Below are 26146 nucleotides of genomic sequence, written 5' to 3'. Positions count from 1 at the left end.
CTACTGTAATCAGCTCTCTTCACCACCCTCCAGTTCACAGCTCTGTCAGCCTGCAGCAACCGCTTGTATCAGCCTTTCCCAAGCAGTATATCTAAGTCATCTACAACATGAGAGGTGGAGGGAAGAAGCAGAAGTAATGACCATATGATCACATTTTACTAAAACATTCAGTAGCACTTCATATTATAATACACTTATCATGAAATCCCAACATTTACCATGAAATTTTGAGTTGTGGTTTAATTAGGGTTTCATTTTCAGCACATAAAAGTTATTACCCTTAGGTACAGCAGAACAAAGGGGATTAAAACAAGCAGAACAAGTGGAGAACAAGTGGAGGTTTTAAAACAAACTAACTATACTAGAATTTCATAAATAACAACTAATTACTAACTAACCTGGAATTACAATGTGATGTAAAATCATCAGTTGTTACACTACTTTGTTTTACCAGCAAGCATTTTTAGACACTGAAAATTAAAACCTAAATTCAATAAAAAAAACAATGCCATATTCATGATTCGATCCCCTCAGTGAGCCATCCAATCTGACACATACCCTCAACATATTCCACAGTCATGAAGAACTTACTTCAGCCACAAGAAGAACAAGGAGTCTCGCAGCAGATGGGGTTACATGAGAGGCATGAACTGTGATGAGTTCTCCAAGAGCTTCAGAAGGAACTGCCAAGAGTCTTGAAAAACTGTATGCAAGTATACTTAGTAGAATTGGTGTATTTACCAAAGCTAATAGTGGTTACATAAATATAAACTGTATTGGACTCTGTGCAATCAACAGGTTCATTCATTGGTGGTGTGGGCTTTGGAAGAGCCCAGAAATTAACATACTTCATTAACTGTTTTATAGCTCAGTAAATATAGTTGGAACTTAAACTGAAATTAAATAATTGATTAATCAGCACAACATTCATGAATAATACAGTTAATAGCTGATTACTCATTTATCAAACATCCTGTCACTGACATTAAAACCTTCGTCTTTTGTACATGCCATGACCTTAGAATCCAGAAACGAGTGACATGTTCACTGCTTATTTTACAAAGTCTCCTTCTCAGTAATGAGAATTTTAGTTATGGTTTGTGGAAGTTAAACCTTTTAAAGTCAGGTCTATTGATCTGTCCATTTCTTCATGTCTTTCATTTGCACATATTTTAGTAATAAATTTTAAAAAGGCTCACAACTAATGACTATACAGATTACCAAGTTATCATCTTATTTTGCATGAATTTTTGCACTTTTATAACAAATACCCTTGTGCTGTGTTATGTAAGTTAATACTTACATATATTCCTGACCTAAAGCTTGGTCCATCAGCTTGGAGTTCAGATGAGTCCAGCAATTTAGAAGTTGTTTGTTATCACTTTGCCTTTTTTTTGGTCTACTTTTTAATCTGCCAGAATCAGCGGACCACTGCTGCAGGCAAGTACACGACAGAGCGGTAAGAAGAAAATGAGATGTATGTACTAATACCAAATACACACTGCAGCTCCAGAGGGTTGGCTGTTTAGTTAATGATTTCACTTCTCAGAAAAAAAAAAAAAGGATAGTTAAATTTCTATTATTCCACTGGTTATTTTAGGGATTCTATTAACTGTGTGAGACTTTATTTCTGTCTCAGAAGGCCTGCTGATACACTTCTGTGTATGTAGGGAACCTTTCTGTTTGTTGGCAGTCTATTTTTGCATTAACACGTCACAGATGTACTTTCACTACTGCAACAAAAGGTGTGACCCACTTACCTGTTTAGGTCCTTTTTGTCCCCGTTTTCTAAAACTGTGCAGGACGGGGAAGAAGACGGGGAGTCAATGAAGCTAGAGGGAGAAAATAGATGGCTGGAGCGGCAATCTGAGAGATGAAGAGTATGTCAGTGTTTGACCTTCTATTAATCAACCTCTCCCTCTGTTTAACGTTATAAATGTCCCATTTTTTCCATAAATGGTTTTTCAAATCTCTCACTACCTGTCACAGTAATCTGCTCAGGACGAGGTCAATGTCCACCAACACACCAGTGCTGTGACTCTTCTTGTTCTCTGTCAACCTTGCCTTTCTGTCAAGAGACTGTAATTTTCAGGAAGCTTGTACTCATTCACCCCATCTTTTGGCCTTTCACTTTCTTCCCTGTGATGTATTGATTGAGGTAAGGGCCACTTATTACCCCCTTGTTCTCTTCTCTCAGATCGTCTTGTGACCTAAATTCCCCCTTCTGTCCTCATTAATTAGCATTAATTAGCTGATGTGAGTCTCTCTTCCCGGGGGGGGATGGGAATGTGTGCCAAATAAGGGCACAAGTGGACATTCCACCCCCCCCACAGTGGGTCATCAAAGGTTGCATTAAATTCATGGCACAGTTCCACACATTACATCAGCACTTCATCCATGAGACGTTCACTCTGCCAGAAAAGATTGATTCCCTGTGCAGAGGGTTAGGTACAAAGAATATCAGAGTGAACTCCATCACCTCATTGGTAAACAGCAAACGTTTTCTTGTCTCGAGCTGTTGTACAGACCACATTTAACCAAACATCATATGAGAGCCCATAGTGTTTATCACAAGGTTTCTCTCGCCGTGTACACATAATGTAAGGCTGCAGGCAGTGTAGCATCAGAGTTTATAAGGAAATGAAAGACGAAGAAAGCAAAGCTGCATTGGTAAAGTTCTGATTAGATTTACGCCCAAGGGGGCCGCCGTTAGATATTGTTATATTGATGTAGGGTGCAGCTAATAAACAATGGGTCAATTTTAAGTAAAGAGATTCTTAAGATGGGTTTGTGGTAGTGTAGAAAGTCTTTTACGTTCAGAAAAGGTATCACTGAAAGGGCTTGTTTTCACCCCAACTTTAAACCATCACACAATCTATGTTTGTATCTGCTGCAAACAAAAGCAAGAAGAGAAAACTGTCTTGGTGGAGTTCTGGTTTCATACTGAAAATGCTCCCGAAACAATTAGAAGTTCAACAACAGCAATTTAATGATATAACTGGGCTTTTTCTTATATTAAAGAAATTCAAATAATCTAATAAGAAAGCTTGATTTTGGGAGACAAACACCATCTCCACTTTTCAAATTAGGCTTGAAATGTTCCTCTCTGATAAAGCTTATAATTGAGGCTGGATCAGGTGACCCCGAATCCTCCCTTAGTTACGCTGCAATTGTCCTAGGCTGTATAGTCATAGGAATCCATGATCCATTGGGTGTTTCTTTTTCACTCACTTTGTCTTTATACACCTCTCTGCACTGAATCAGTAGTTATTATTAATCTGCGGCCCCCTCCCGCAGTACATGGCTGCCCCACCCTGAGCCTGGTTCTGTTGGAGGTTTCTTCCGGTTAAAAGGAAGTTTTTCCCCTTTAGGTGGTTTTCTTTGTATTATTGTAGGGTCTTACAATATAAAGCGCCCTGAAGCAACTGTTGTGATTTGACACTATATAAATAAAATTGAATTGAATTGAATTTTTCTGATGCGAATTATGACTTTTTTGCATTGTTTCAGTTAGACCACTGATGAACTGGCATGTCAGACAATTATTCTGGGCTCCAGCCTGTTACAAGTAAGTGAGGACGTACAATCTTTATCCATTTCCCTTTAAAACGACCAATAACCAATTAGGTTAGTCACTTGTTAAACTGAGCTGAGCTGTCTACACTGTCAGCCTATCACATGTTGTTTCACAGCCATAATAATCAATGCTAGTGCTAATCAATACACTTTATGCAGCATAGTATTTACGTGTAGTTATATTTTGGGAAAGCTGCATGCTAAAGCTATGCTATAACTACAGCACAGACTTAACACAGCACAGGATGGCAACATACAGTATATTATTGACTTAAATAGGTATGCATATTTATTACTCCTTAAATACTAAATACAACAAATCTGTATGACCGGAATATCTTTAATTAAAAAGACCAACAAACAACCAAACCTCCATATCACTTGAGGAAAAAAAGGTGAAACTAGGGCAAGCACATGTTCCTGTCATAGCTGCTGTGCATAAACTTTATAGAGACAAGTTGAGCTTCAGAGTTCATTTGACAGATCCACACTGTCTGCTGCTCAGTCTGTGTCCAATAGACTCAAGCCAGAAAACAGATGGGGGGAGGCTCTCTCACCAGCCGAGGGGGAAACTAGTGCTTTGAAGTGGATTGCAATCATTAAATCCATCCATGTCCCTGGCACACAGGGTACGACAAAACTGTGCTGACAGCCATGGATGCAGAGTATGCTGCTTGTTTTGGTCTCTTTCTATTTTTAAATTAGTGTTGTTTGGCAAGCTGCTCCTGGTGATGATCATTACACAGGCATGAGTGTGCAATACTTTCAAGCAGTGCTGCTTAACCTTTTTAGGTCAAGAGTCAACCTGACCTTTTAAGGATGAAAATATTTTAAGCTCCAAACCGACATGACCAGGGCATAAAGTTTCAGACACAATAACACCACTGTCAGCCATTTACAGATAGCAATTTAAAAAGGCTGGACACTTTTGCATTACACTGGCTAACAGTCTAGATAACGGCTACTTAAAATAGCTTTTTATATAATTCAGATTTTGTTTTAAAAAAAAGTAGACATAAGTCAAACAATGCAGGTATGCCATAAAACCTCTCAGTGTAGTGGAAATGGAAATGAGATGACTGCATGAAGGGTGACTGAAGGGTGTTCTGCAGTGTTTGAGAAATTACTTGTCAATCCTATGTTGCCCAGCTTTCTGCTCTGCACATGTTACTCATACTTTGTGGATATTTATGAAGCCAGAACCAGATTCTTTGAGAAGTTTTCAGGTTGTGATTTCAGTTCACATCAACAGCCAGGTGAACAACATTTTCCACATCCTTAATACCCCATTATAATTCTTGCATGCCAGTTTCTGGGCTGCTCCAAATATAAGTGATGTGAGTAAAATAGTATTCGTGGTGCTCATAATAAAAGAATTTTAAAAAGTGACCAGTTTTGGATTGTGTCTACGTACACTGAACAAAAATATAAACGCAACACTTTTGTTTTTGCTCCCATTCCCCATGGGATGGACGTAGAGACCTAAAATTCATTCCAGATACACAATATAACCATCCCTCCCAAACAGTGGTCACAAATCAGTCCAAATGTGTGGTAGTGGGCACATCTGCTATATTGAGATAATCCATCCCACCTCACAGGTGTGCCACATCAGGATGCTGATCTGACATCATGAGTAGTGCACAGGTGTACCTCAGACTGCCCACAACAAAAGGCCACCCTGGAATGTGCAGTTTTGTCTCACAGCAAAATGCCACAGATGCCACAAGCAATGAGGGAGCGTGCAATTGGCATGCTGACAGCAGGAATGTCAACCAGATCTGTCGCCCGTGCATTGAATGTTCATTTCTCAACCATAAGCCGTCTCCACAGGCGTTTCAGAGAATATGGCAGCACATCCAACCGGCCTCACAACCGCAGACCTCGTGTAACCACACCAGCCCAGGACCTCCACATCCAGCAGGTTCACCTCCAAGATCGTCTGAGACCAGCCACCCAGACAGCTGCTGGAACAATTGGCTTGCACAACCAAACAATTTCTGCACAAACTGTCAGAAACCGTCTCAGGGACGCTCAACTGCATGCCCGTCGTCCTCATCGGGGTCTTGACCTGACTCCAGCTCGTCGCCGTAACAGACTTGTGTGGGCAAATGCTCACATTCGATGGCGTCTGGCACGTTGGAGAGGTGTGCGCTTCACGGATGAATCATGGTTCACATTGTTCAGGGCAGATGGCAGCTGAGAATGTCCCAGTTCTTGCATGGCCAGCATACTCACCGGACATGTCACCCATTGAGCATGTTCGGGATGTGCTTGACCGGCGTATACGACAGCGTGTACCAGTTCCCACGAATATCCAACAACCTCGCACAGCCATTGAAGTGGAGTGGACCAACATTCCACAGGCCACAATTGACAATCTGATAGACTCCATGCGACGATGTGTTGCACTGCATGAGGCAAATGGTGGTCACACCAGATACTGACCGGTTCTGGGTCCCCAGACCCCCAATAGCGCAAAAAACTGCACATTCCAGGGTGGCCTTTTGTTGTGGGCAGTCTGAGGTACACCTGTGCACTACTCATGATGTCAGATCAGCATCCTGATGTGGCACACCTGTGAGGTGGGATGGATTATCTCAATATAGCAGATGTGCCCACTACCACACATTTGGACTGATTTGTGACCACTGTTTGGGAGGGATGGTTATATTGTGTATCTGGAATGAATTTTAGGTCTCTACGTCCATCCCATGGGGAATGGGAGCAAAAACAAAAGTGTTGCGTTTATATTTTTGTTCAGTATAGTTCCACATAAAATGAGGTCATTTCTACTTGTGATTCCTCATTTCAGGTATCAGCAATACTGTTAAGACTAGCTGCAAGTAATTCAATCAAATCATTTAATAAAGAATTGAAGTTCAAAGAACAGAGGTAAATATTGAAATTCCAAAGGAAAACAACAGAATTTGTGAAAATTGAGTGTGCTGATTTGTTTAGGTCATCTGTTAAAAAAAAAACTTTGTCAGGCAAAGATCTCAGAAATTGACATTCAAATTTGTGAACAACATCCCCAAACTGTTTGTGTGTCAAGAGAGAGGATGGAAAAAGATATGTTGTAATTTGGTCCCTTCGGCTGTATAAAATCAAGCTGAAATTTCGCAAATAAAAATAAAAGCAAATATGCAGTTTTCACCTTTGGTCCAAGGGATGTTCCACTGATGATGACTCAAATGAAGCTATAAGAAATAATCCATATCAATATGTGAAATGATTGGGCATGCAGCTGCTCTATTAACAACATGTAGGTTTGAAATTCATACTACAGATTTTTTTTTCTAAAGGTCTGATCATTTGATGTCACAGAAGACAAAATGACTAGTTTTGCAGGTAGAGTCTGGTCTTTCACACTGGAGGGTAAAATGTATTAAAGACAGAATGTTTCCATTGTGCTAACCTGTTTAAGAAACTTTAAGTACGCCACCATTCACAAAAGTATACAATGTTCTCAAGCCCCAACTTCTAAATGATATCACTTTAGTTGAACTAGGTGCCCCTGCAATGGCTTCCAATTAATTTCAAAATTTTAATGATATTAATCACTTTTAAAGCATGAACTGGCCAGACTCCAGTATGAACCTCAATCTGACTTTGAATAGTAGCCAGCAGGATGGTCTGATTTCCCAAGAAGTGATTTATGAAAATCCTTTTACCGAGAGGACTGATCAAGTGTGTTGTCATTGTAAGCCAGACAAACCTTTGCAATAATGGAAATTTGTGTTGCAAAACAATACAATTAATTATAATGGATCCTGAAAAGCCTGTTTTAGACATGAGTAAAAAACAAATTCCTCACTGTGGTTGCTTGCTCTTCTTCTCTTTAAAGAGAGCCCACAGTTTCTAATCTTACTACCACAAGTTCGCACCGTGTCAGCCGTCTCCTCCCCTTCGGTGTGCTCTCCATAGCGACTATACGTCTCCATGTCAGAGAGAGCACTCTCCAGTGCATCCTCTTCATAGTCAGTGTGGTAGTCGGATTCTTCTGATGCAAGGAAAGAGTGGGGGACAGGAAGCACACTGTGGGTGAATAAACTGGAATATTTGGAGTGTAGAATGGTGACAAATACACGTGGGTGTGCAGGTGCATAAGTCAGAACATTAGAAATGTCATACAGGGTGGACTTTGATGACAAATGCATTATAAATAGAGAGAACAGGAATAAAAACAAGTTTGAAGCTATTTGAGAAATCTACAACTGTTCTTATGCTTAAAAAATTATTGTCTTTGAATACGCTTCCAAACTGTGTGCAAAGCATGCCGGCTGCAAGAAACACTATAATGGAGTTGTCCTGATCTAGATTGCTGTGTGTTGGAAATTACAGCAAAGTATAATGGAAACTAACTGCATGAAAAAAAAATCTGCTGCAGACTTTTGTGCAATTTCAGCTTTTCAGTGAAGCACATCTGGTTTTGCCTTTTTTTTTTTTTTTTAAGCTCGGCTAGTCCCAAAACCTTGGTTATGTTTTTAAGTCTTGATCTGCATTTTGTGCATCCACACAAATAAATAGTATCAAATGTATCACAGAAGGAGAAGCATTGCATCCCCTGGTTGTTGTACTCTCCAGTAGCATCTGAAAATAGAAATGCATTCATTAACTGTGTGGGATGCCTATTGTTTAAAAGAATGAGAACAGAAGCCATTTAGTCTTAAACATTACGGTCTCAGATCTGCAATCATAAAAGTGGCTCCATCCTGTTTTCAGCAATTGTTCTGTTGCCTTTGTTGTTTGTTATCAGGGAGGGGGAGGTTGCCAGTGTGAGTCCTGCTGTTTTACCCTTCATCCTTGTGTTGTTTCTCAATCTGGGAGTAAATAACTCATCTGTCTCCATCGTTCTCGTCATCTCTTGGTTAGGAGGCGTTTTGTCTTTCTGTGACATTGCTTGGAACAAATCTGGTACACAAAAATCTATTTTTGTGTACGTTAAGAGCAAACAATTTCATCCTTTTTATTTTTATTGTTATTACTTTATCAGCAAAAGGGGCTGAAGGCCTGAGGTTCAGCTAAAAATACTCTATTATCTATATATTATATTATATTGTTTTTAAGGGATTTGTAATATGAGCAATTATAAATTCATTTTTTGTCAATACAGTAGATTTCAGGCATGTGAGACTTGAATGTGGCTACTTACTAATATTTCAGTAATTCCACAGTAGGTTTTTCCCTCCATTGTTATTACTGAGTTACACTCATCAGCCTTAAATTTACAGCATTTAATATTTTGCTTATTAATTAAATGTCCAACTTGATTATTTTTGGCACAGAAGACACTACTGCAATTTTCTTCAGCATATATACGTCCAAACAGGAACTGAACTACTGTGAAAATGTCGTTAAATGTCTGGGGCTTTTTAAAGCTCTGACTTGTGTAAAGCTCTGCAGTAATAAATATTGCGTGTACTTTGAACTTAGAGCAGCATGACTACCTGGTATACCAATAAGTGGTACAAATTACTTGTTATCGAAGGCCGGAGGCCAGTACGAGGTTGCAGACCCAAAAGCAGACTCAATGCGAAATTGGTTCTTAACAAGACTTTATTTAAACAGACTGAACGAGATATGTATGTATATACAGAAGGTGGAGAGAGGAGCGGAGCGGGATCTCTGAAGGAGAGCTCTGAAACAGAGGAAAGGGCAGTTAATATCAGAATGGTGATGCAGAGAACTATAGGTGAGTAAAGATATGGCGGATGTTTCCCTACCTGCAAAAAAAGAGGTGAGAAGCTTCATGGAGAGTATCAGAGTGAGTGTCCAGGCTGGATTGAGGAGCGAGTGAGTGTGTTGAAGATCAGACCTTGAATTCCAAGGGAGTCCAGCACAGTGTTGGTCAAGTTACTTGAAAAAAGTAATCAGTAACTAATTACTGATTACTTCCCCCAAAAAGTAATCCTGTTACTTTACTGATTACTTATTTTCAAAAGTAATTAATTACTTAGTTACTTTTTAAAAACACGATTTACAACCTGTATAGGTGATAAAGCGATAGATCTTTCAGCCCAATTCCACTTTTTCTGCATAATCCATCATACAAAATGTAATCAAATGGAAAAGTCTCTTTTTAAAACTTTTATAGTTTTATTAATTTTAATCTTTTAACTTTATGCATCAAGCAAAAATTTTATTATATGCAACATTCTCTGACTGGAAGAAATTTGTTTAATATTTAAACCTATTTTCTGCACATTCCAGCACATGAAATAAAATATTTTTTTTTGTGTTTACACTCAGTCTTTCAAATAGATGCAAGTAAAACACAGCAGAAAATAAATAACATCAAAGACTCAGCGGTCCTTTTGCTCTATTTTCACCTGTAAAGCAGGAGTTGGGTAGGCGGAGGTTTACCCTGGTGCAGGTGTGCCGCGGCGGTCAGTGGAAGGATACGGCAGTTTCTCTGTGAATTTCCCATTACGTCGTAGCGCACTCGGTGCTTACTTGGAAGTTTAGGGTTTTTTTTCGCTGTAAAAAGATGTTTTCTTCCCACGCACAATGCTAATGGACGCTAATGTTTTTGTCACTTTTTATGGAATCAAACTTAAAGTAAGGCCACACTTTAATATTAGATATTAAGATATTAATAATATCTCATGGTTAAATGCAGAGAGGTCTATTAACACATATTGAGTGAAAAAAGGTGACTAAAGAAGAAACACTGAGTGCATCATGGGAATCCCCCAGCAGCCTAGACCTATTGCAGGATAACTAAGAGAGTATTCAGGGTCACCTGCTCCAACCCTAACTATATGCTTTATCAAAAAGTACAATTTTAAGCCTACTCTGTTAGGGGCCTGGATCGTTGACCCAGTGGTTTTGTGTTTTTGGTTTTTTGATTTGGTTTATTATATTTTTAGCTTTCTTTGTCTATTGGGTTATAGGGTTATTCTGAGTTTGGGTTCTCTGTGTGGTTTATGTTACAGTTTTAGTCTTTTGGCTTCTGTCTGTGTTCCTTAGTTGCTGTCTCCCCTGTCTGCTGTATCCCCTTGTCAAGTTCGCATCTGCTTCCTGTTTTACTTTGAAGTCTGTGTCTCAGGCTACTGTGTCGGTTTATGCATTCCCTCTCTCATTAGCCCTGATTTGCCCCAGCAGTGTTTTCCCTTCTGTCTCTCATTCACTAATTGCTCCCTCTGTGTATTTAAGCCCTGTGTTTAAAAAAGGCCTTTCAGGTGTTTTTAGGACATCCTGATAATAACGAATTATAGTAGTCCAGCCTAGAAGTAATAAACACATTAACTCGTTTTTCAGCATCATGCAGATTCTTCAGTGTTACTGAAAACCAAAGTAATGCCATCCCGAGTAAGCATGTAATTAGATTTTCAGGGCCGAGTACAATAAACTCTATCTGCATGTGTGTTATCTTGGTTTATGGATAGATAAATGTGGGTGTCATCTGCATATCAGTGAAAATGTATTCTATGCCTTCTAATGATGCTGCCTAAGGGAAGCATGCATAATATAAACAGAATTGGTCGTAGCACTGAACCCTGTGGAACTCCATAATTAACCTTAGTGTGTGACTCCCCATTTACATGAACAAATTGGAGTCTGTTAGAAAGATATTACACAGTACATTTAATACCTACAGCATGCTCTAATTGCTGTAATGAAATATTATAGATAACAGCACCAAACTCTGCACTGAGGTCTAGCAGGACACTCACAGAAATGAGTCCACTGTCAGAGGCCATAAGAAGATCATTTGTGGCCTTCACTAAAGCTGTTTCTGTACTCCGATGAGCTCTGAAACCTGACTGAAACTCTTGAAATAAACCACTCCTCTGCAGGTGATCCATTAGCTGTTTTACAATTACTCTTTTAAGAATTTTTGGGATAAAAAGGAAGGTTGGAGATTGGCCTACAATTAGCTAATACACCTAGAGATCGCTTTTTAATAATGTTTTAGCTACTGCCACCTGTGGAAATTAACTTATAAATCACTGAAATGATTTCCAAAAATATCCTGATTTATATTGATAGAATTAAAAACATTTCTGCACAGCATGGTGTGTCTTTACTCCTAATCAATCCATCACCTTAACCTTCTCAGCAAGGGGGTTAAGGCGTTTCCATAGCAGCCACCAGCCCGAGAGTGAGTCGCTGTAATTAGTGAGATTGGTTTCATCCCGGCTGCCCACATCAATAGCTATTGCCACTTTGGCCCCCATGGAGCGCGCAACATCAGCTGGGAGAATCAGGGGAAGAAGACATCAAGACAAACAGCATACAGTACTGGTAAAATTAAAAATATATTGCTATAAGCAAACAGCTGAGCAACTACATCAAAGTACGGCTACTTTTAATACTTAATAAGGGAAGGTACAAACTGAATGTAACAAACCAGGCAGGTTGTTGATATAGCCTCCATCCATCAGCAGGTGTCCATCTTTTGGGTGACACAGACGAAGGTGAAATCCATGTTGCATGACCCAGTTTCAGGCAAGTGTTAGCTGTCACATAAGGGGCCTCAGTACAGGTTTGACCAATCCATGGACTGTAGGGTGCCCAGGGTACTGTGGCTGCAAAACAAGGCAAGATCATCACTCTGAGCACAGCCTGATCTTGAGGTCAATTCGCTGTGATGTTGACTGCGGAGGAACACTGTGATGTGTAACACAATCACCTCTGAATGATCCAGACCAGCAAACTGCTTAAAGTTCTGCTCTCTTCCTCACACCCCTCCTCTCTTTCACAACAGCCATTCTTCTTCTGTATCCCCAAGAGTCAGTACAAGCCATTCACAGCTTGTCTAACCATTGAACCCCTTGGCAGAACTATTATTCAACAACATAATGATATGAAGTTATTACATCAAAAAATGCTTGCTCTAAGAAGACTGTTGCCTGATAACACACCTGATAATTGCTGTCATGTACTGAAGAAGAGCTCAGTTAAAGGGGGAGGGGGGGTGTGCATGTGTGTGTGTGTGTGTAATACTTATACTAGTAATATTAATAAGTCCATGACTTCATGTAATCAAGTTGACCTCACTGCATTAAGTGAATCAAAACTGTAGGTTCCTGTTATTATATTCATCATTGTACAGATAAATGAGTCCCAAATGATTAAAATATTTTTTTGAGAATTATTTTAAACAAAAATACCAACTCGGTTCTTGAATGAGAGCATGTTTTTCTACTTTATACATGAAATACATGTCATGAGCACTATACCAAACATCAATTTGCTCTCAAAAATCGCCTCAGTTCTCTGAGGGACAGATTACACAAGCGGACTGCACCATTTTAAAAACTCCTTTGACGTTACGGTCCATGATTATGTCATTGTCCAACATAATCCTTTCAGATTTATCAGCTGCACATTCATTGAACAAATCTCCTGGTCAATCACATCCCTAATGCGTTATGTCACAAAGAAAAGGCTGATGATGTTTGACTATCAGAGTCTCAGACTAGCCCATCTGCCACCATCTCTGTTTTTTTTATTCCATGTTCTTTAATATAGCAAAACGTTTAAGCAAGTATTATTATTGAGTGGCAGGAGGATCCCACAGTCACCCCCTCCCACCCCATTCTCCCGACTGATGCTTGATGTCACATTGCCTGTAAGAGCTTTCGTTTCTCTAAAAAAAAAAAGGCTCAGCACTGCATGAATTACAGTCTATCAGTGCTTTAAAGGTTTCTTTTAAAAAGCTCATTGTTTTGAGGTTCTTCTCCACATGGACCGCTTTCCTGCATGGTTCAGAAATGACTTGGAGAAAAACAGAAACCAGAAAGCTTCCAGTACCAAACTTGCCAATTTCACACAGAACTGGTTTTATTAAACTGCAGAATCTTTGTTAACTAAGTTATTTACCCTGTTTTTTTAAATTTGCTGGCAGAGGTCACAAATTATTATTTAATTTATTAATAAAAACTAATGACAGTGTGAACATGCCTTGATTTTTAAACTAACTAGATAGTACTGGTAAGTCCCTGTGAATGCAAAGCACTGGATTTAGGTTAAAAATATTTTGGGGTGTTTTTGCATCGCAGGTACAGCAGTAAAATATCAGACTAATTAACTAATGAATTATCAATAAATTAGTAATAAAATGAGGTTCATGCACTGTACATTGTGGACAAGAGATATTTTATTTTGTATTCTTATGGTCACAGTTATAATCAGAACTATCATTGATCAATCATTTAGCATTGTCGAATCAGTTGACAGAATAATCTTTGAATTATATCTATGTTAATCCGAGCAAATATTAATGTATACAGATTATCATCACTTTAATCAGTCTATTGTTGTTCTGTATCATTCTTTCTATCTGCTTAAGCTGTTGCACATCCTTGTATCCACTCGAACTTGTGGGTCCAGCAGGGCCTTGGTCCATCCACTTGCACATATTCAGGCGCATAACAACATGCACATAGTTATGTAAAACACGCACGTTCACACACACACTTATTAAGGACAGGGAGGTCGTCTCAGGACAGTCTCTCTGATAGATACACTATCACAAAACTGCACAACATAATACACACTTGTTTGTCTCTAAAGTAGCAGTTGATGTCTATATAAGGAGAACTTTTTGAGTGTGGGGAACTGTTAAAAACAAATGTTGGATTTGAAAGTGTAGCTCTAACAGCTCCTAGTAATACACCTCTCTCTTCTCCTGGGAACCAGTGAACACCTCACCTCCCCTACAGTAGGGTCCTGCTCGCCTAATCCCACAATAATGATGCAGTCAGCCTGACGGATGCACCTCTGTGTCCACGGGGTCAGTGTGTAGTCAGTCTGGTAAAGAACTATGCGATGGATGTCTTCTTGTTGGCCCAGCCAGCTGGACAGACGGTACTCATGGACACTAAAGAGGAAAGGAGTCCATTAATGACAGGCAGCATTGCTTTGCTGGCAGCATCCAAGACATCCATTTTCCTCTTGTGCCAATAGAGCAAATTTTAGCAGAATTTAATGAGCGTGAAAGACAAAGCACAAAGAAAATAAAAACCAACAGAAAGCAGTAAGACACTGAAAAATACTCATTTTATTTGAGGTTTGAATAAGAGAAGATTGAACCAGCAAAATTGCATAAAATGTTTGAATATGGCACAAAACATACCTGTCAAGTGCAGCAGCTCCAAGACACTGTTTGATAATACCACTTGTCAGTAGAAGAGTAGGACCTTTATGTGAGAGATGATAGATTACACCCATGAATGTCTACTTCAAGGAGGTGTTACGTCCAGGTTACAGACAGCTGAAAGTGATTTGATTGTTCAGGTGCATCTCAGATCTTTTAAAGTCAAACATCCACCACATTGTGAAGCATTGGTGAAAGGATTTTATGTGATACATTATAATAAAGCAAGGAAAGGTACTACACTGAAAACACTCATTTAAACCTTCTAACTGTTTGTAATCTCTAAAGTCCTCCTCCTTATATGGTCAATCCCTAAAGCCCTTAATGCTCATTAAAGTGAAAATCTAATTCCTTAATTTGGTGTTAATTTGTCTGTACTGTCTTATTTAACCAAAATCAAATGAGCATCTGTCCTGAAGGCTCAGTTCCAGTTCAAATTAGGGTGCAAACAGGAATCCATAATACTTAAGGAGAGAGTATTTCCGTCATGGAAGACAGACAGCACATCTAATCCTGTCTCCATGCCTTGATAAGAAGTTTTGGAAAATGATAACAGAGTAGAGCTCTTATGTTTAACTCTCATGCCCTCCTCTTCTTTTTAGTCAGAATTTTGAAATCCGACGTCATCCATACTCTGTTGATGCATTTTACAGCTTTTCGACACCTTCGTGGACAAAAATGCACACATATAAAATCTGTGTGTGTGTGTGTGTAAAGGCATGGGTCTGCGTGGCATTGTTGCAGTCTCTCATCCTCATTTTTCCAACCATGTTTCATGACATCACATACAGAGGGTTTATAGTGTACAACATACATATTACAGTGGCACATCATATATGACTAAATGCATTTTACTTTAAGATTTTCAAGAAAAGCTCACTTACAAGTACGTAATTCAAGTTAATTAATTTTGAGTCTTGCTAGTCCACAGACCTACTGATGCAGTAAGTGTGTGTGTGTGTGTGTGTGTGGGGGGGGGGGGGGGGGGGGGAGCTAAGAATAACCTCTACCCTTCTACCCTTCATCTAAAACTGACGTCAACACGGCCATACTAAATTTGTCTCACAATCTTATTGCCACTATTACAGAAGCTCCAATGACAGCTTTTCTCCTCCAGGTAACAGTAACCATAGCATCCATTAACCCAGGTATTATTAGAAGCATTGTGACAGGAACCAGTCACGCCAGCCAACAGGGAGGTGGGTGAGTGAAACCAAGTGACTTTGCTTTACACAGGTTGAAAATACCATTTTAGAGTTTAATATGAGAAAAACTTAGCTGTCCTGTTAAAATATTTAGAAGATACTTTAGAATCAGATTTGATCAATATCATCATGTTTGTACAGAAATTGGCCATAAACTCATTCTGAATATTTTCCATTTAATTGCATTTATCTCTTTATTATATTGTTTTGATTTTATACTCTTTTTAATTTTCAGACCCAACACTTTTGAGTATTACACGTTAAAATGTTTTACAACAAAGTAAACGCAGTTGAGTTATTCATGTTCTTTAGGCTTTGTTACTAAGCACAATCAATAGGAAATGCATGCTACATACACCATGTTACCATAAATATTCACTCAACCATCTGAATAATTAAGCTCAGGTGTTCCAATCACTTCCATGGACACAAATGTATAAAAATCAAACACCTATCCATGCAAACTGCTTCTACAAACATCTGTGAAAGAATGGGTATCTCTCAGGAGCTCATTGAATTCCAGCATGTTACAGTGATAGGATGCCACTTATGTTAGTTCAGTCATGAAATTTCCTCACTACCAAATATTGCACAGACAAATATTAGTGTTATTATACAAAGTGGAAGTGACTGGGAAGAACAGCAACTCGAACTGCCACGAAAACCACAAAACAGGGTCAGTGGATGTTGAGGTGTATAGTATGCAGAGGTTGCCAAATTTCTGCAAAGTCAGTTGCTACAGGCCTTCAAATTTCATGTGGCCTTCAGATTATCTCAAGAACAGTGCATAGCAAACTTCATGCAATGAGTTTCCAAGGCCGAGCAACTGCATCTAAGCATTACATCACCAAGCACGATGTAACGGATTGCCAACACTGGACTGTAGAGCAGTGGAGGGATGGAGGGAAGGGGGATTATAGCGAGGGATTGTTTTTCAGGAGTTGGACTCGGCCTTAATTCCAGTGAAAGGAACTCTTAATGCTTCAGCATGCTGAAGCATTTTGGACATTTTGCCCTCCACTGTCTGTATAGTGAAATACTTCATGCTCCCAACTTTGTGGCAATAGTTTGGGGATTGCCACTTCCTGTTCAAGCATGAAAGCTCACAAAGTAAGGTCACAAACACATGGATGAGCGAGTTTGGTGTGAAAGAACTTGAGTGGCTTACACAGAGTCCTGACCTCAACCTGACAGAACACCTAATTAGAGGAGAGACTGTGAGCCAGGTCACCTTACAAATCTGCTTCTGGAAGAATATCCAAAAATTCCCATAAACACACTCCTAGACCTTGTGGAAAGCCTTCCCAGACAATTTGAAGCTGTTATAGATGCAAAGTGTGTACTGACATTTTAATAAACACTATGGATTCAGATTGGGATGTCACTCAACTTCCTGCATGTGAACACTATATTTTGCCAATGCAGTGTATAAACTCAACTGATAGGTTAATTTGTGTCAAAATAAAAACAAGTGTTCAAAGCGCTAAAATTGCAAGGATTAAAAATATAATTGGATAATTTCAGCAAGCTGTGTGTGTTGCATGCAAAAATTCAAACATAGCTCAAAACTGAATAAAACTTTATATATAAAAGCAAAAAACAAGAAACTCGAAGGGAGGTATTTTACTTGCAAAATTGGATCCAGTCAAATGGATCACAACACATGCAAAAACATCTAGTTATTAAGCAGGAAAACAACCCTAGACATACAAGGAATCTAGAGGGTTAGAGAATGAATGGCTTTACTGTCCATCTCAGTCACCTGATCCTATCCTAACGGAACTGCATACCACCTGCTAAAGACTAGACTGAAAACAGAGACCCCACAGCAACAAGAGCTGAAGGTGGCTGGGAGAAGATAATGGGGAAGGATAAAAAGGATCTGGTGGCATTAATGACTCAAAGACTTTAGGCACTCATTAACTGCAAATGACATTCTAAAACATCTACATAGATCTTGCTTTATTGATGTAAAACTAGACATACTGACCCTCTGGTGTGGCACATTTATGTAGCGTCAACCGCTTTAGCCATCTCCACATTATGTGTTTCAATATATTCAGGTTAATGTAAACTATCCTAATACTTAAAGGACTGGTAAATGAATTGATATACTGGATAACTCAACAGGGAATGAATATCTAATTTCCTTTTAATCAGATTAAAGGCCACTAAACAAAATGAGAAATGATTTAACTACTGTAGTGCGCACACCCACACTCCTCTGGCAGCCTGGCAAATGAATTTAGTGCATGCTTTTGACTAAATGCACTTGGAATTGTCCCAAAAAGAGCCCGAGACAAAGAGCATGAAGAAGATATAATTATCTGGATTGTTTTTTATGCATATTCTATTTCAGCTGCCTTTTGGCTACATTTTTTGTTCTTTTTCCCCCCTTTGTTTAAATATATCCCAAGATGTACTGGTCTTAGTCTGTATTTACTGAAAGTAGAAAGTAGAACATACAGGAAATCCAGTCTCGTCAGCCATATGCAGTATACTGACAGCTAATAGGCAGTTCCATTTGTGATATTAACATTGCAATTTTTTTTTATATCTAACCTTTTAACAGGTTCTTATATGAAAACAAACAGCTAGTGTTGTTTGATACAACATGGATATTAATAGTCTTCCATCAACTCTTCCCCAGCTGTCTTCCCTCTGGCTGTCACGGTGCTTACCACTCCAATCAGGTCACCACGTCCGTACTCCCCTATCAACTCTTTCTTGCCATCCTCCTTCATGATTACTGAGCGCAGTCGACCACTCAGCACTATGAAAGTGCTGTCTGATTTCTCTCCCTGCCTGCAAAAAGAAAAGAAAATACAGATAACTTCAGTCTACTGCAAATTTGCAAACAACTCAATCACATTTCCAAATTCAGCTTCCCCTCCCTCGATTAGTATTTATTAACCTGTCCCACATGAACCAAGTAATGCCTGCAGTGTTACGAGTTGATTTCACACATGAGACACAAGGTCAGCAGAGGAATACCTGTAAACAGCCCTGCCAGCTTCGACAGCCATCCAGTCAAGAGCAAAGTCTATTTGCCTGACAAAAGATGACATCCTCTTCACCACAGCATGAGCAACATTCAGCACCACTTTGGGCTCCACTCGCATTATCCTAAAGAATAAAGAAGAATCCACAAAAGTAGAAGTAGCCATCTTTGTTTTCCCCTCCAACTCTACAGTGCTGAACATCACAACAGTGTGAGGATGTGTGTCCAGGTCACTCACTCATAAAAATGTGTTTTGGAAATAGAGAGGAAGCTGCAATCTCACTGAGCTCAAAGGAGTCGAGCACTTTTGTACATAAACACCGAAGCGAGAGGAATTACTCACCACGGACATCGGGAGAAGTCACAGCACACGAGCAGGGAGCGAGCACACGAAGAATGATTATTGTGACAGATGATTATTTGCATCTTTTGTCAATAAACACACTTTATTCTACACAGGAAGTCCTGCTTTCATGCTCGGACTGGAATCAAAGGCAGTGAACGGGGAGTGTTTCTTCTGTGGGAAAAAAGGACATTATGCAGACTCATGCCCAGCTCGGCCAAAATAGCAGGCCCGTCGGTAAACGTAGGGATGCAGTTACCTTTGGTTAAACACACACATCCCACAGATAGATTGGTCCAAGAGTTGTATTGCGGGTTGGAGCTTGTGGTGCCATAAGAACTGTTTGCACTCAGCCACTCCCAGTGTCTCGCCATCCACTCCATCTGAACCAATCACAGTTCCTGATTTGTCCTCTGTGTCGTTGTATTTAGCAAGGACTGAGCTCTCTCCCTTCCTCCACATGGATCCTACGATTATAGAATAGACCTGCTTTCTGGCGCGCCTCTCACCACCAGTCACCTGTATAGTCTTTCCAAGCCAGAACAGGAGGCCATTGATTGATACATAACCAGTTCACTAGCTGCCAGAATAATCCGCCCCTCCAAGTCCCCACTTGGAATCTCTCTGTCCATGGATTGACTTTTGGGGGTTAAACAAAATCACTGTTACGAACAAGTACCCCCTGCCGTTGCTTTCTTCTGCCTTTGAACTGTTACAAGGGGCCACCATTTTTACTAAGCTTGAATTAAGAAATGCTTTTCATTTGGTCAGGATCAGGGAGGGAGATGAGTGTAAGACAGCATTAAATATGCACCTGGGACATTTTGAGTACCTGGTCATGCCTTTTGGCCTCACCAATGGTCCCACAGTTTTTCAGGCCCTAGTGAATGACGTGTTGAGAGATTTCATTAATCACTGTGTTTTTGTGTACCTGGATGACATTTTGATCTTTTGAAGTCCTTGGCAGACCATGAGGGACACGTCTGCCAGGTACTACAACAGTTGTTGGAGAACTGACTTTTTCGTCAAAGGAGAGAAATGTGAGTTCCACCTACAGTCTGTCGCTTTTCTTTTTCTTATTGTCGATCAAGGATAGCTGCGGGTGAACCTGGCAAAAATCAAGGCAGTGGTGGAATGGCTAGAGCCCAGGACCCGTAAACAGCTACAGAGGTTTTGGGGATTTGCTCATTTTTACATCCGCTTCATCCATGATTTCAGTTGCGTTGCTCTCCTCTTGACATGCTTATCCTCTCCCAAGGTCTCTTTCCAGTGGTCTCCAGTGGCGCAACAAGCATTCACCCAGCTCAAGCAGAAATTTGCCTCTACGCCCATCCTGATTCAACCAGACCTCTCTGAACCGTTCATAGTTGAAGTGGACGCTTCGGATTCAGGAGTTGGAGCTCTGTTGTCACAGCATTCCAGGGGTAAACTTCATCCATGTGCTTTTTTGTCCTGTCGTCTCTCACAGGCTGAGCGGAATTACGATGTGGAGGACCGGGAGTTGCTGGCCATAAAGCTTGCATTGGAGGAATGGAGGCATCTGGATGGACCACAAAAACCTTGAGTACTTGCAAGCAACCAAATGCCTCAACTCCCGTCAGGCAACGCGGGCTCTGTCCTTTACTCAGTTCAACCTAACCATTCCTTACAGACCCAGCTCCCAAATGTGAAGCCACATGTGCCTTCCTCATCAGGTGAGACCTTGGAGAAGGCTATCCTGCACGCGGCCTGCATTATTGGGGCTCTTACATGGGAGACAGAGACCCTGAACAGAAACACTCAGCAGGACATCGCACGATATTGCAAAGTCTGTTCTGGTGGCCATCTCTTGCTTTGGATGTCCAGGATTTTGTTTGCCCTACCTGTGCACGGAATAAGACGTCCAACTCTTTGCCTGCTGGGTTTCTCAGGCCCCTACCTATCCTGAGGAGGCTCTGGTCGCACATCGCCCTGGAATTCATAACTGGACTGTAATCATTTTCAGGTAACACCACCATACTCACCGGTTTTCCAAGGCTGCACATTTTGTTGCTCTGCCCAAATTGCCCACCACTTTAGAGACGGTGAGACTGCTTACGGATCATGTGCTGCTCCGCCTTCATGGCATACCTCAAGACACTGTGTCCGATCAGGGTCCACAGTTCAAGTCACTTAACACTTAACATGTCACAAAAAGAAATTTAAACGGATCAGAACACTGACACCAGCTGAATTTTCTCCAATTAACCCCTCACCTGCAGCTGGATGATTCCCAGCAGGTCTTTCTTAGCAGCTTGGAGGATTGCACTGCTTTTACCAAGATAGGTAGCATCAGCGTGCCCTCCACTGTCTGTATAGTGAAATACTTCAGATGGTGTGTGTTGCATTGTCACACTCTTCTTCAGACTAGACTACAAAGACAGGCACAGGAGAGAAACTACTATGGAGGAAGTAGGTAAGATGCAGCAGATACTGTGCTATTGTGTTACATTTACACACAAGACCTGTCACCACGCTTCAATGTAAAAAGCAGACCTTACTTTGTGAGTGATAGGACTTGACGGAGCCTCCTCAATGGTAACTCGAGCTCGTTCGCAGGCCATGCTCAGGTCATTACCTGTAACTCAGAAAACAAAGGATTAGGATAACGAGTACATCTGTGCAGGAAATTAATACAGCCATGTGGCATTTGATGATCGCTTATGTCCAAGGCAGTGACCCACCTGTGCATTCAGTGGGCATAGAGGTGGATCGCAGCTTCCTGGTTGAATGGCTGTCCTTTACACCATCTGTTTATTGCAAAGTCAAGTGCCAGTACTGGATCAGTTTCAATACAAGACAAAGCTGAAATTGAACGGCATGTAGTGCATGTTTGTGTGTGTGCTTGACCTGTCTCTGCAGTGTTTTCAGTGGTTCCGGCAAGTAACTCGTCCTGGAAGTGGAGAATAATCTTTCAGTGATGAGTCAAATATGGACGGGATAGGTAATCTTCAAGGGTTTGCTGGCAATTACAACTGTGTAGCAGATATCAAGTTAAAATAATTTTAAATAATTTCTTTTAAAATATGCAACAGAGCTCTGTACAGATGAAGTATATTCCTCATCAACAGTTTACAGTCACCAATAATGTCACTACCACACATTCAACAATATTTTACTTTATGAATTAATCTGTTTAAGGCTAGTTTGAAATATAGAATAACTAAAATCTAAAGATTTTTAAAGTACATTGAAATATGGACTTTTTAAAAAATAAATTTCCTATCTCTAAATCAAAGATTAGATTTAATAATCATAAATCCAGAGGTAAGTCAGATATATATGTTACTGCTCCCTGTTTCTGTTGAAATGTTATTTTATGCATTTTCTATGATCTATGATGGACCAGGTTATATTGCTGTGCTTAATGTTGTGTGAAATTAGCCTGTGCGTGTGTGTGTGTGTGCGTGTGTGTGTTCTATGCCTGTTGATACACAAGCACATAACAAATCGAGTGACACAGTCATCGTGACCATGTGTATGCACATAAATACTGTAGGTGTGCACTAATTAAATCTCCTCCTACTGGATTGAAGAGCTCAGTTGTTAGGCCCAGATAGTTATGCAAAGCCAAAAAGGTGACTCTTTGGAGGTGCACCATAATTATCTGAAACAGGGGGGGGAAAACACACACACAAAAAACTCTGGCAGAATATACTAAATATCATGTTGTAGCTACATCCAAATTAGATGTTTAATTGGAGAAAAAACAAACACTACATCATGCAATCTGTTACCTGAATGACGCGTACAAGTGTCTCAGGACGACACAGTTTTATATGGAGCTGGATAACCCTGGCAAAATCGAAGATAAGAATCAGAGAAATCTCATCCACATCTTTCACAGCTATCTATTTGGAACTGTCCTCTAAGTAATAAATTGGGCTAAGGATACTTTCCCCAAGGTTTATTACGTGACCTGTACGTGTACCTGTGCTTGCAGCATTTTAATGTGGCCTAAATAACTGTCAACACTTCAAAGCTCTATAACACAAGTGTGATAGTGTTTAAACGGTTTCTATGCAATGGCAACAAAGTAACAAGATATGAAAAAGTTATTCTATTGTAATAACTGATTTTTCTATACATTACATACGTGGTTTGAGTTCATTACTGCACAATCAGTTCCAAACAACATCAATCTGAGTGTGTGAAAAGGATGACAATGATGTATTTTAAGAAGAGAAAAACAAAGTTGAAAAGATGCAGCTTTAAATAAACAAATTACAGCAAATACAAAGTACATTAATTTTGTTTCAGGGGCATGAAGGTAATGAATAAACAAATCACACTGACACAGACACTTCAGAAGGCAAATGAGGACATAACCTAGAGAGAAAAAACAGGAGCTCACAGTGATAGTGTCCAGAATACTGAGCAGGCTGTGGACGCTGTCTCCGGGGAGGACATCCTTCACCACTGATTCTGTGCCATCCTGCAATACAAAAAAGAAGAATACAGGACATGATGCCAACAAAATAATATTAATAAGGTAAAAATATTTCACACTGTCTAAACAAATCTGCAGACATCTAGTTGGATGAAAGCAGGAATTTAAGCAAGCCAACAACATATTGGGATGCCACTCACTTTTTGTGATGGCAAAAAATGAAGTAGTTACTAATTATTCTACTGCCCTCTTGTGTTCATACTTTATCATTAGACGTAAACACGGAAACTGGAAAATAGAAAAGAAGACTGAAAATGAATGTAAATTAAATTAGGTACAGTTTTCAGTTGACCTCGCATTACACTTATTAAATGACCAGTGGACACAGCTGTTGACATGGAAATACAACATAAAGCAATTAAGTTTCAAGATTAGCTTGAAGAGAGAGTCAGATGCAGATCATCATGTCATTTACATACAGTCCCGATCAAAAGTTTAAGACCACTTGAAAAATGGCAACAAAAAAATATATATATCATGTATTGCATGGTTGGATCTTAACAAGGTTCCAAGCAGAGCTTCAACATGCAACAAGAAGAAATGGGAGTGAGACAAATCATTTTTTACAGCATGTAATTTATTGAAAACAACGTTTAAACTGAAACAGGCTGTTTTACAGCTGATCAAAAGTTTAGGACCACACCTTCAAAAAAAACCCTGTAAACCCCACCAAAACAGAAATCAAAGTTCCAAACATGAACTCAGTAATGAGTAGCTCCAAGTAGTAGAGTAGCACATTATTGTTGATCTCTTCAAAATGTTGTTGCAGCATGCTTGATTCAAGCATTTCCATGAGGTGAGTGGGAACATTTCTCCAAGTGGTGAAGACGGATGCACAAAGGGCACCTACTGTCTGAAACTGTTGTCCATTTTTATAAGCTTCCCTTGCCATCCATCCCCAAAGGTTCTTAATTGGGTTTAGATCAGGGGAACACAGAGGATGATCCAAAAGAGTGATGTTATTCTCCTGGAAGAAGTCCCTTGTCTGTGGGCATTATGTACTGAAAAACCCAGTCCTTACCAGACAGACGAGGTCCCTCAGTCTTGAGGGATGCTCTCTGCAACATCTGGACATTGCAAGCAGCCATTTGACGCCCCTGCACCTCCTGAGCTCCACTGAAGGAAACAGCACCTCAGACCATTATAGCGCCCCCTGCATCTCAGGTGGGATCTGTCATGACAGTAATGCTGAAAACCATCAGGACCATCAAGGTTAAATTTTATCTCATCAGAGAATAAAACTTTCTTCCACCTTTCCATGTCCCATGTTTGGTGCTCTGTTGAAAAGTCCAAACAGTTAGTTCTGTGGTTCAAGGAGATGAGACCTTTGAAGACGGGTTTTGTTTTTGAAGCCCTTCAGTCTCAGATGCTGCTAATGGTTATGGGGCTGCAGTCAGCACCAGTCACGGCATTCATTTGGGCCAAGGATTGTCCAGTGTCTTGACGGACACCCAATTGGATCCTCCAGCTGAGTGCTGGTGAAAGTTTTGGGGGTCTTCCACTTGACTTTTTTTGTTCTATAACCCTCAGGAACATTTAAGAAATTTCAAATGACTGCCTGACTGTGTCCCACCTCAGCAGTGATGGCGTGCTGTGAGAGACTCATTTCTTCTTGCTGCATGTTAAAGCTGTACTTCGAACTTTGTTAAGATCCAACCATGCAAAATATGATTTTTTTTGCCATTTTTTCAAGTGATCTTAAACGTCTGAAAAGCCTTAGTTTTTTTTAAAGAGACTCCCTTCAGGGATCTTGCAGGCTCTGGGGTCAAAATTACTTTTGAGATTATATATTTGATATTAAACATTAGCAATAAATTAAATACTGTGCATCTTTAACACAAAAATGCCTTTAACATGTTAAGTGCACTCAATTAATTCTTTCCAAATGTTAATTCATGACATCACAGTTTATTTATGACATAATAATTTATTGCATTAAGGTGTACATAGTTTGGATAGTATTTACTCGTACTATCATTGTCTACCATTAAAATTTACTTGGTGATGTGTGACAAGCAGAGGTGGCAAAAGTAAAGACATTCTGTACTTAAGTAGAAGTACAGATACTAGTGTTAAAAAAGCAGAGGTACTGATTCAACTTCTTTACTCAACTAAGTGAAAAAGTACTTGTTACCTAAACATGAGTCTAACTACTGTTTGTGTGTGTGTGTATGTCTCGACCTCAAAATGCACTCGGCCTCACCCCGCCTGTTGACGCTTCTGACCTTTTTCCAGACAGAAGCTCTCTGTGATAGGTGTAATAGTCTTAACTAAGAACATGTGTAATCTACTGAATAAATGCTTTGATGAAATGATAATTAATGTAATGGTAATGATGATGGTTATGAATAGTAGCAGTAAAATATTTCCCTGATCTCCACATACTCAAAGAAAGTAAAAAGTAGTTTTCTACCAGCTATTTGGTGCAAAGCTAACTGAAGCTTGT

At 39.9% G+C, this 26146-nt stretch overlaps 2 protein-coding genes across 2 annotated transcripts; both read right to left on the bottom strand.

Annotated features, from left to right (window-relative positions):
• Positions 1–7417: 7417 nt before the first annotated feature.
• LOC146570702 (patatin-like phospholipase domain-containing protein 7) lies at positions 7418–12017 on the bottom strand. Its single transcript, XM_085281218.1, has 3 exons — positions 11933–12017; positions 11628–11776; positions 7418–7579 (listed from the first exon to the last, which is right to left on the bottom strand). The coding sequence occupies exons 1-3, from the start codon at positions 12015–12017 to the stop codon at positions 7418–7420; spliced, it is 396 nt and encodes a 131-aa protein (XP_085137344.1).
• A 6544-nt stretch (positions 12018–18561) lies between these two features.
• Positions 18562–23680, bottom strand: LOC146570701 (uncharacterized). Its single transcript, XM_085281217.1, has 8 exons — positions 23605–23680; positions 22988–23045; positions 22101–22143; positions 21935–22000; positions 21752–21828; positions 21467–21622; positions 18883–19014; positions 18562–18693 (listed from the first exon to the last, which is right to left on the bottom strand). Exons 1-7 carry the CDS (start codon positions 23658–23660, stop codon positions 18919–18921), a joined length of 552 nt encoding a protein of 183 aa, XP_085137343.1. The 5' UTR covers positions 23661–23680; the 3' UTR covers positions 18562–18693; positions 18883–18918.
• Between the last annotated feature and the right edge of the window lie 2466 nt (positions 23681–26146).

The sequence above is a fragment of the Mchenga conophoros genome, linkage group LG7 (genome assembly GCF_057382185.1).
Source record: "Mchenga conophoros isolate Kocher_MC1m ecotype Shallow Benthic linkage group LG7, M_conophoros_male_GT1.1, whole genome shotgun sequence".
NCBI lineage: Eukaryota > Metazoa > Chordata > Actinopteri > Cichliformes > Cichlidae > Mchenga > Mchenga conophoros.
This window is presented reverse-complemented; position numbering and strand designations above follow the sequence as displayed.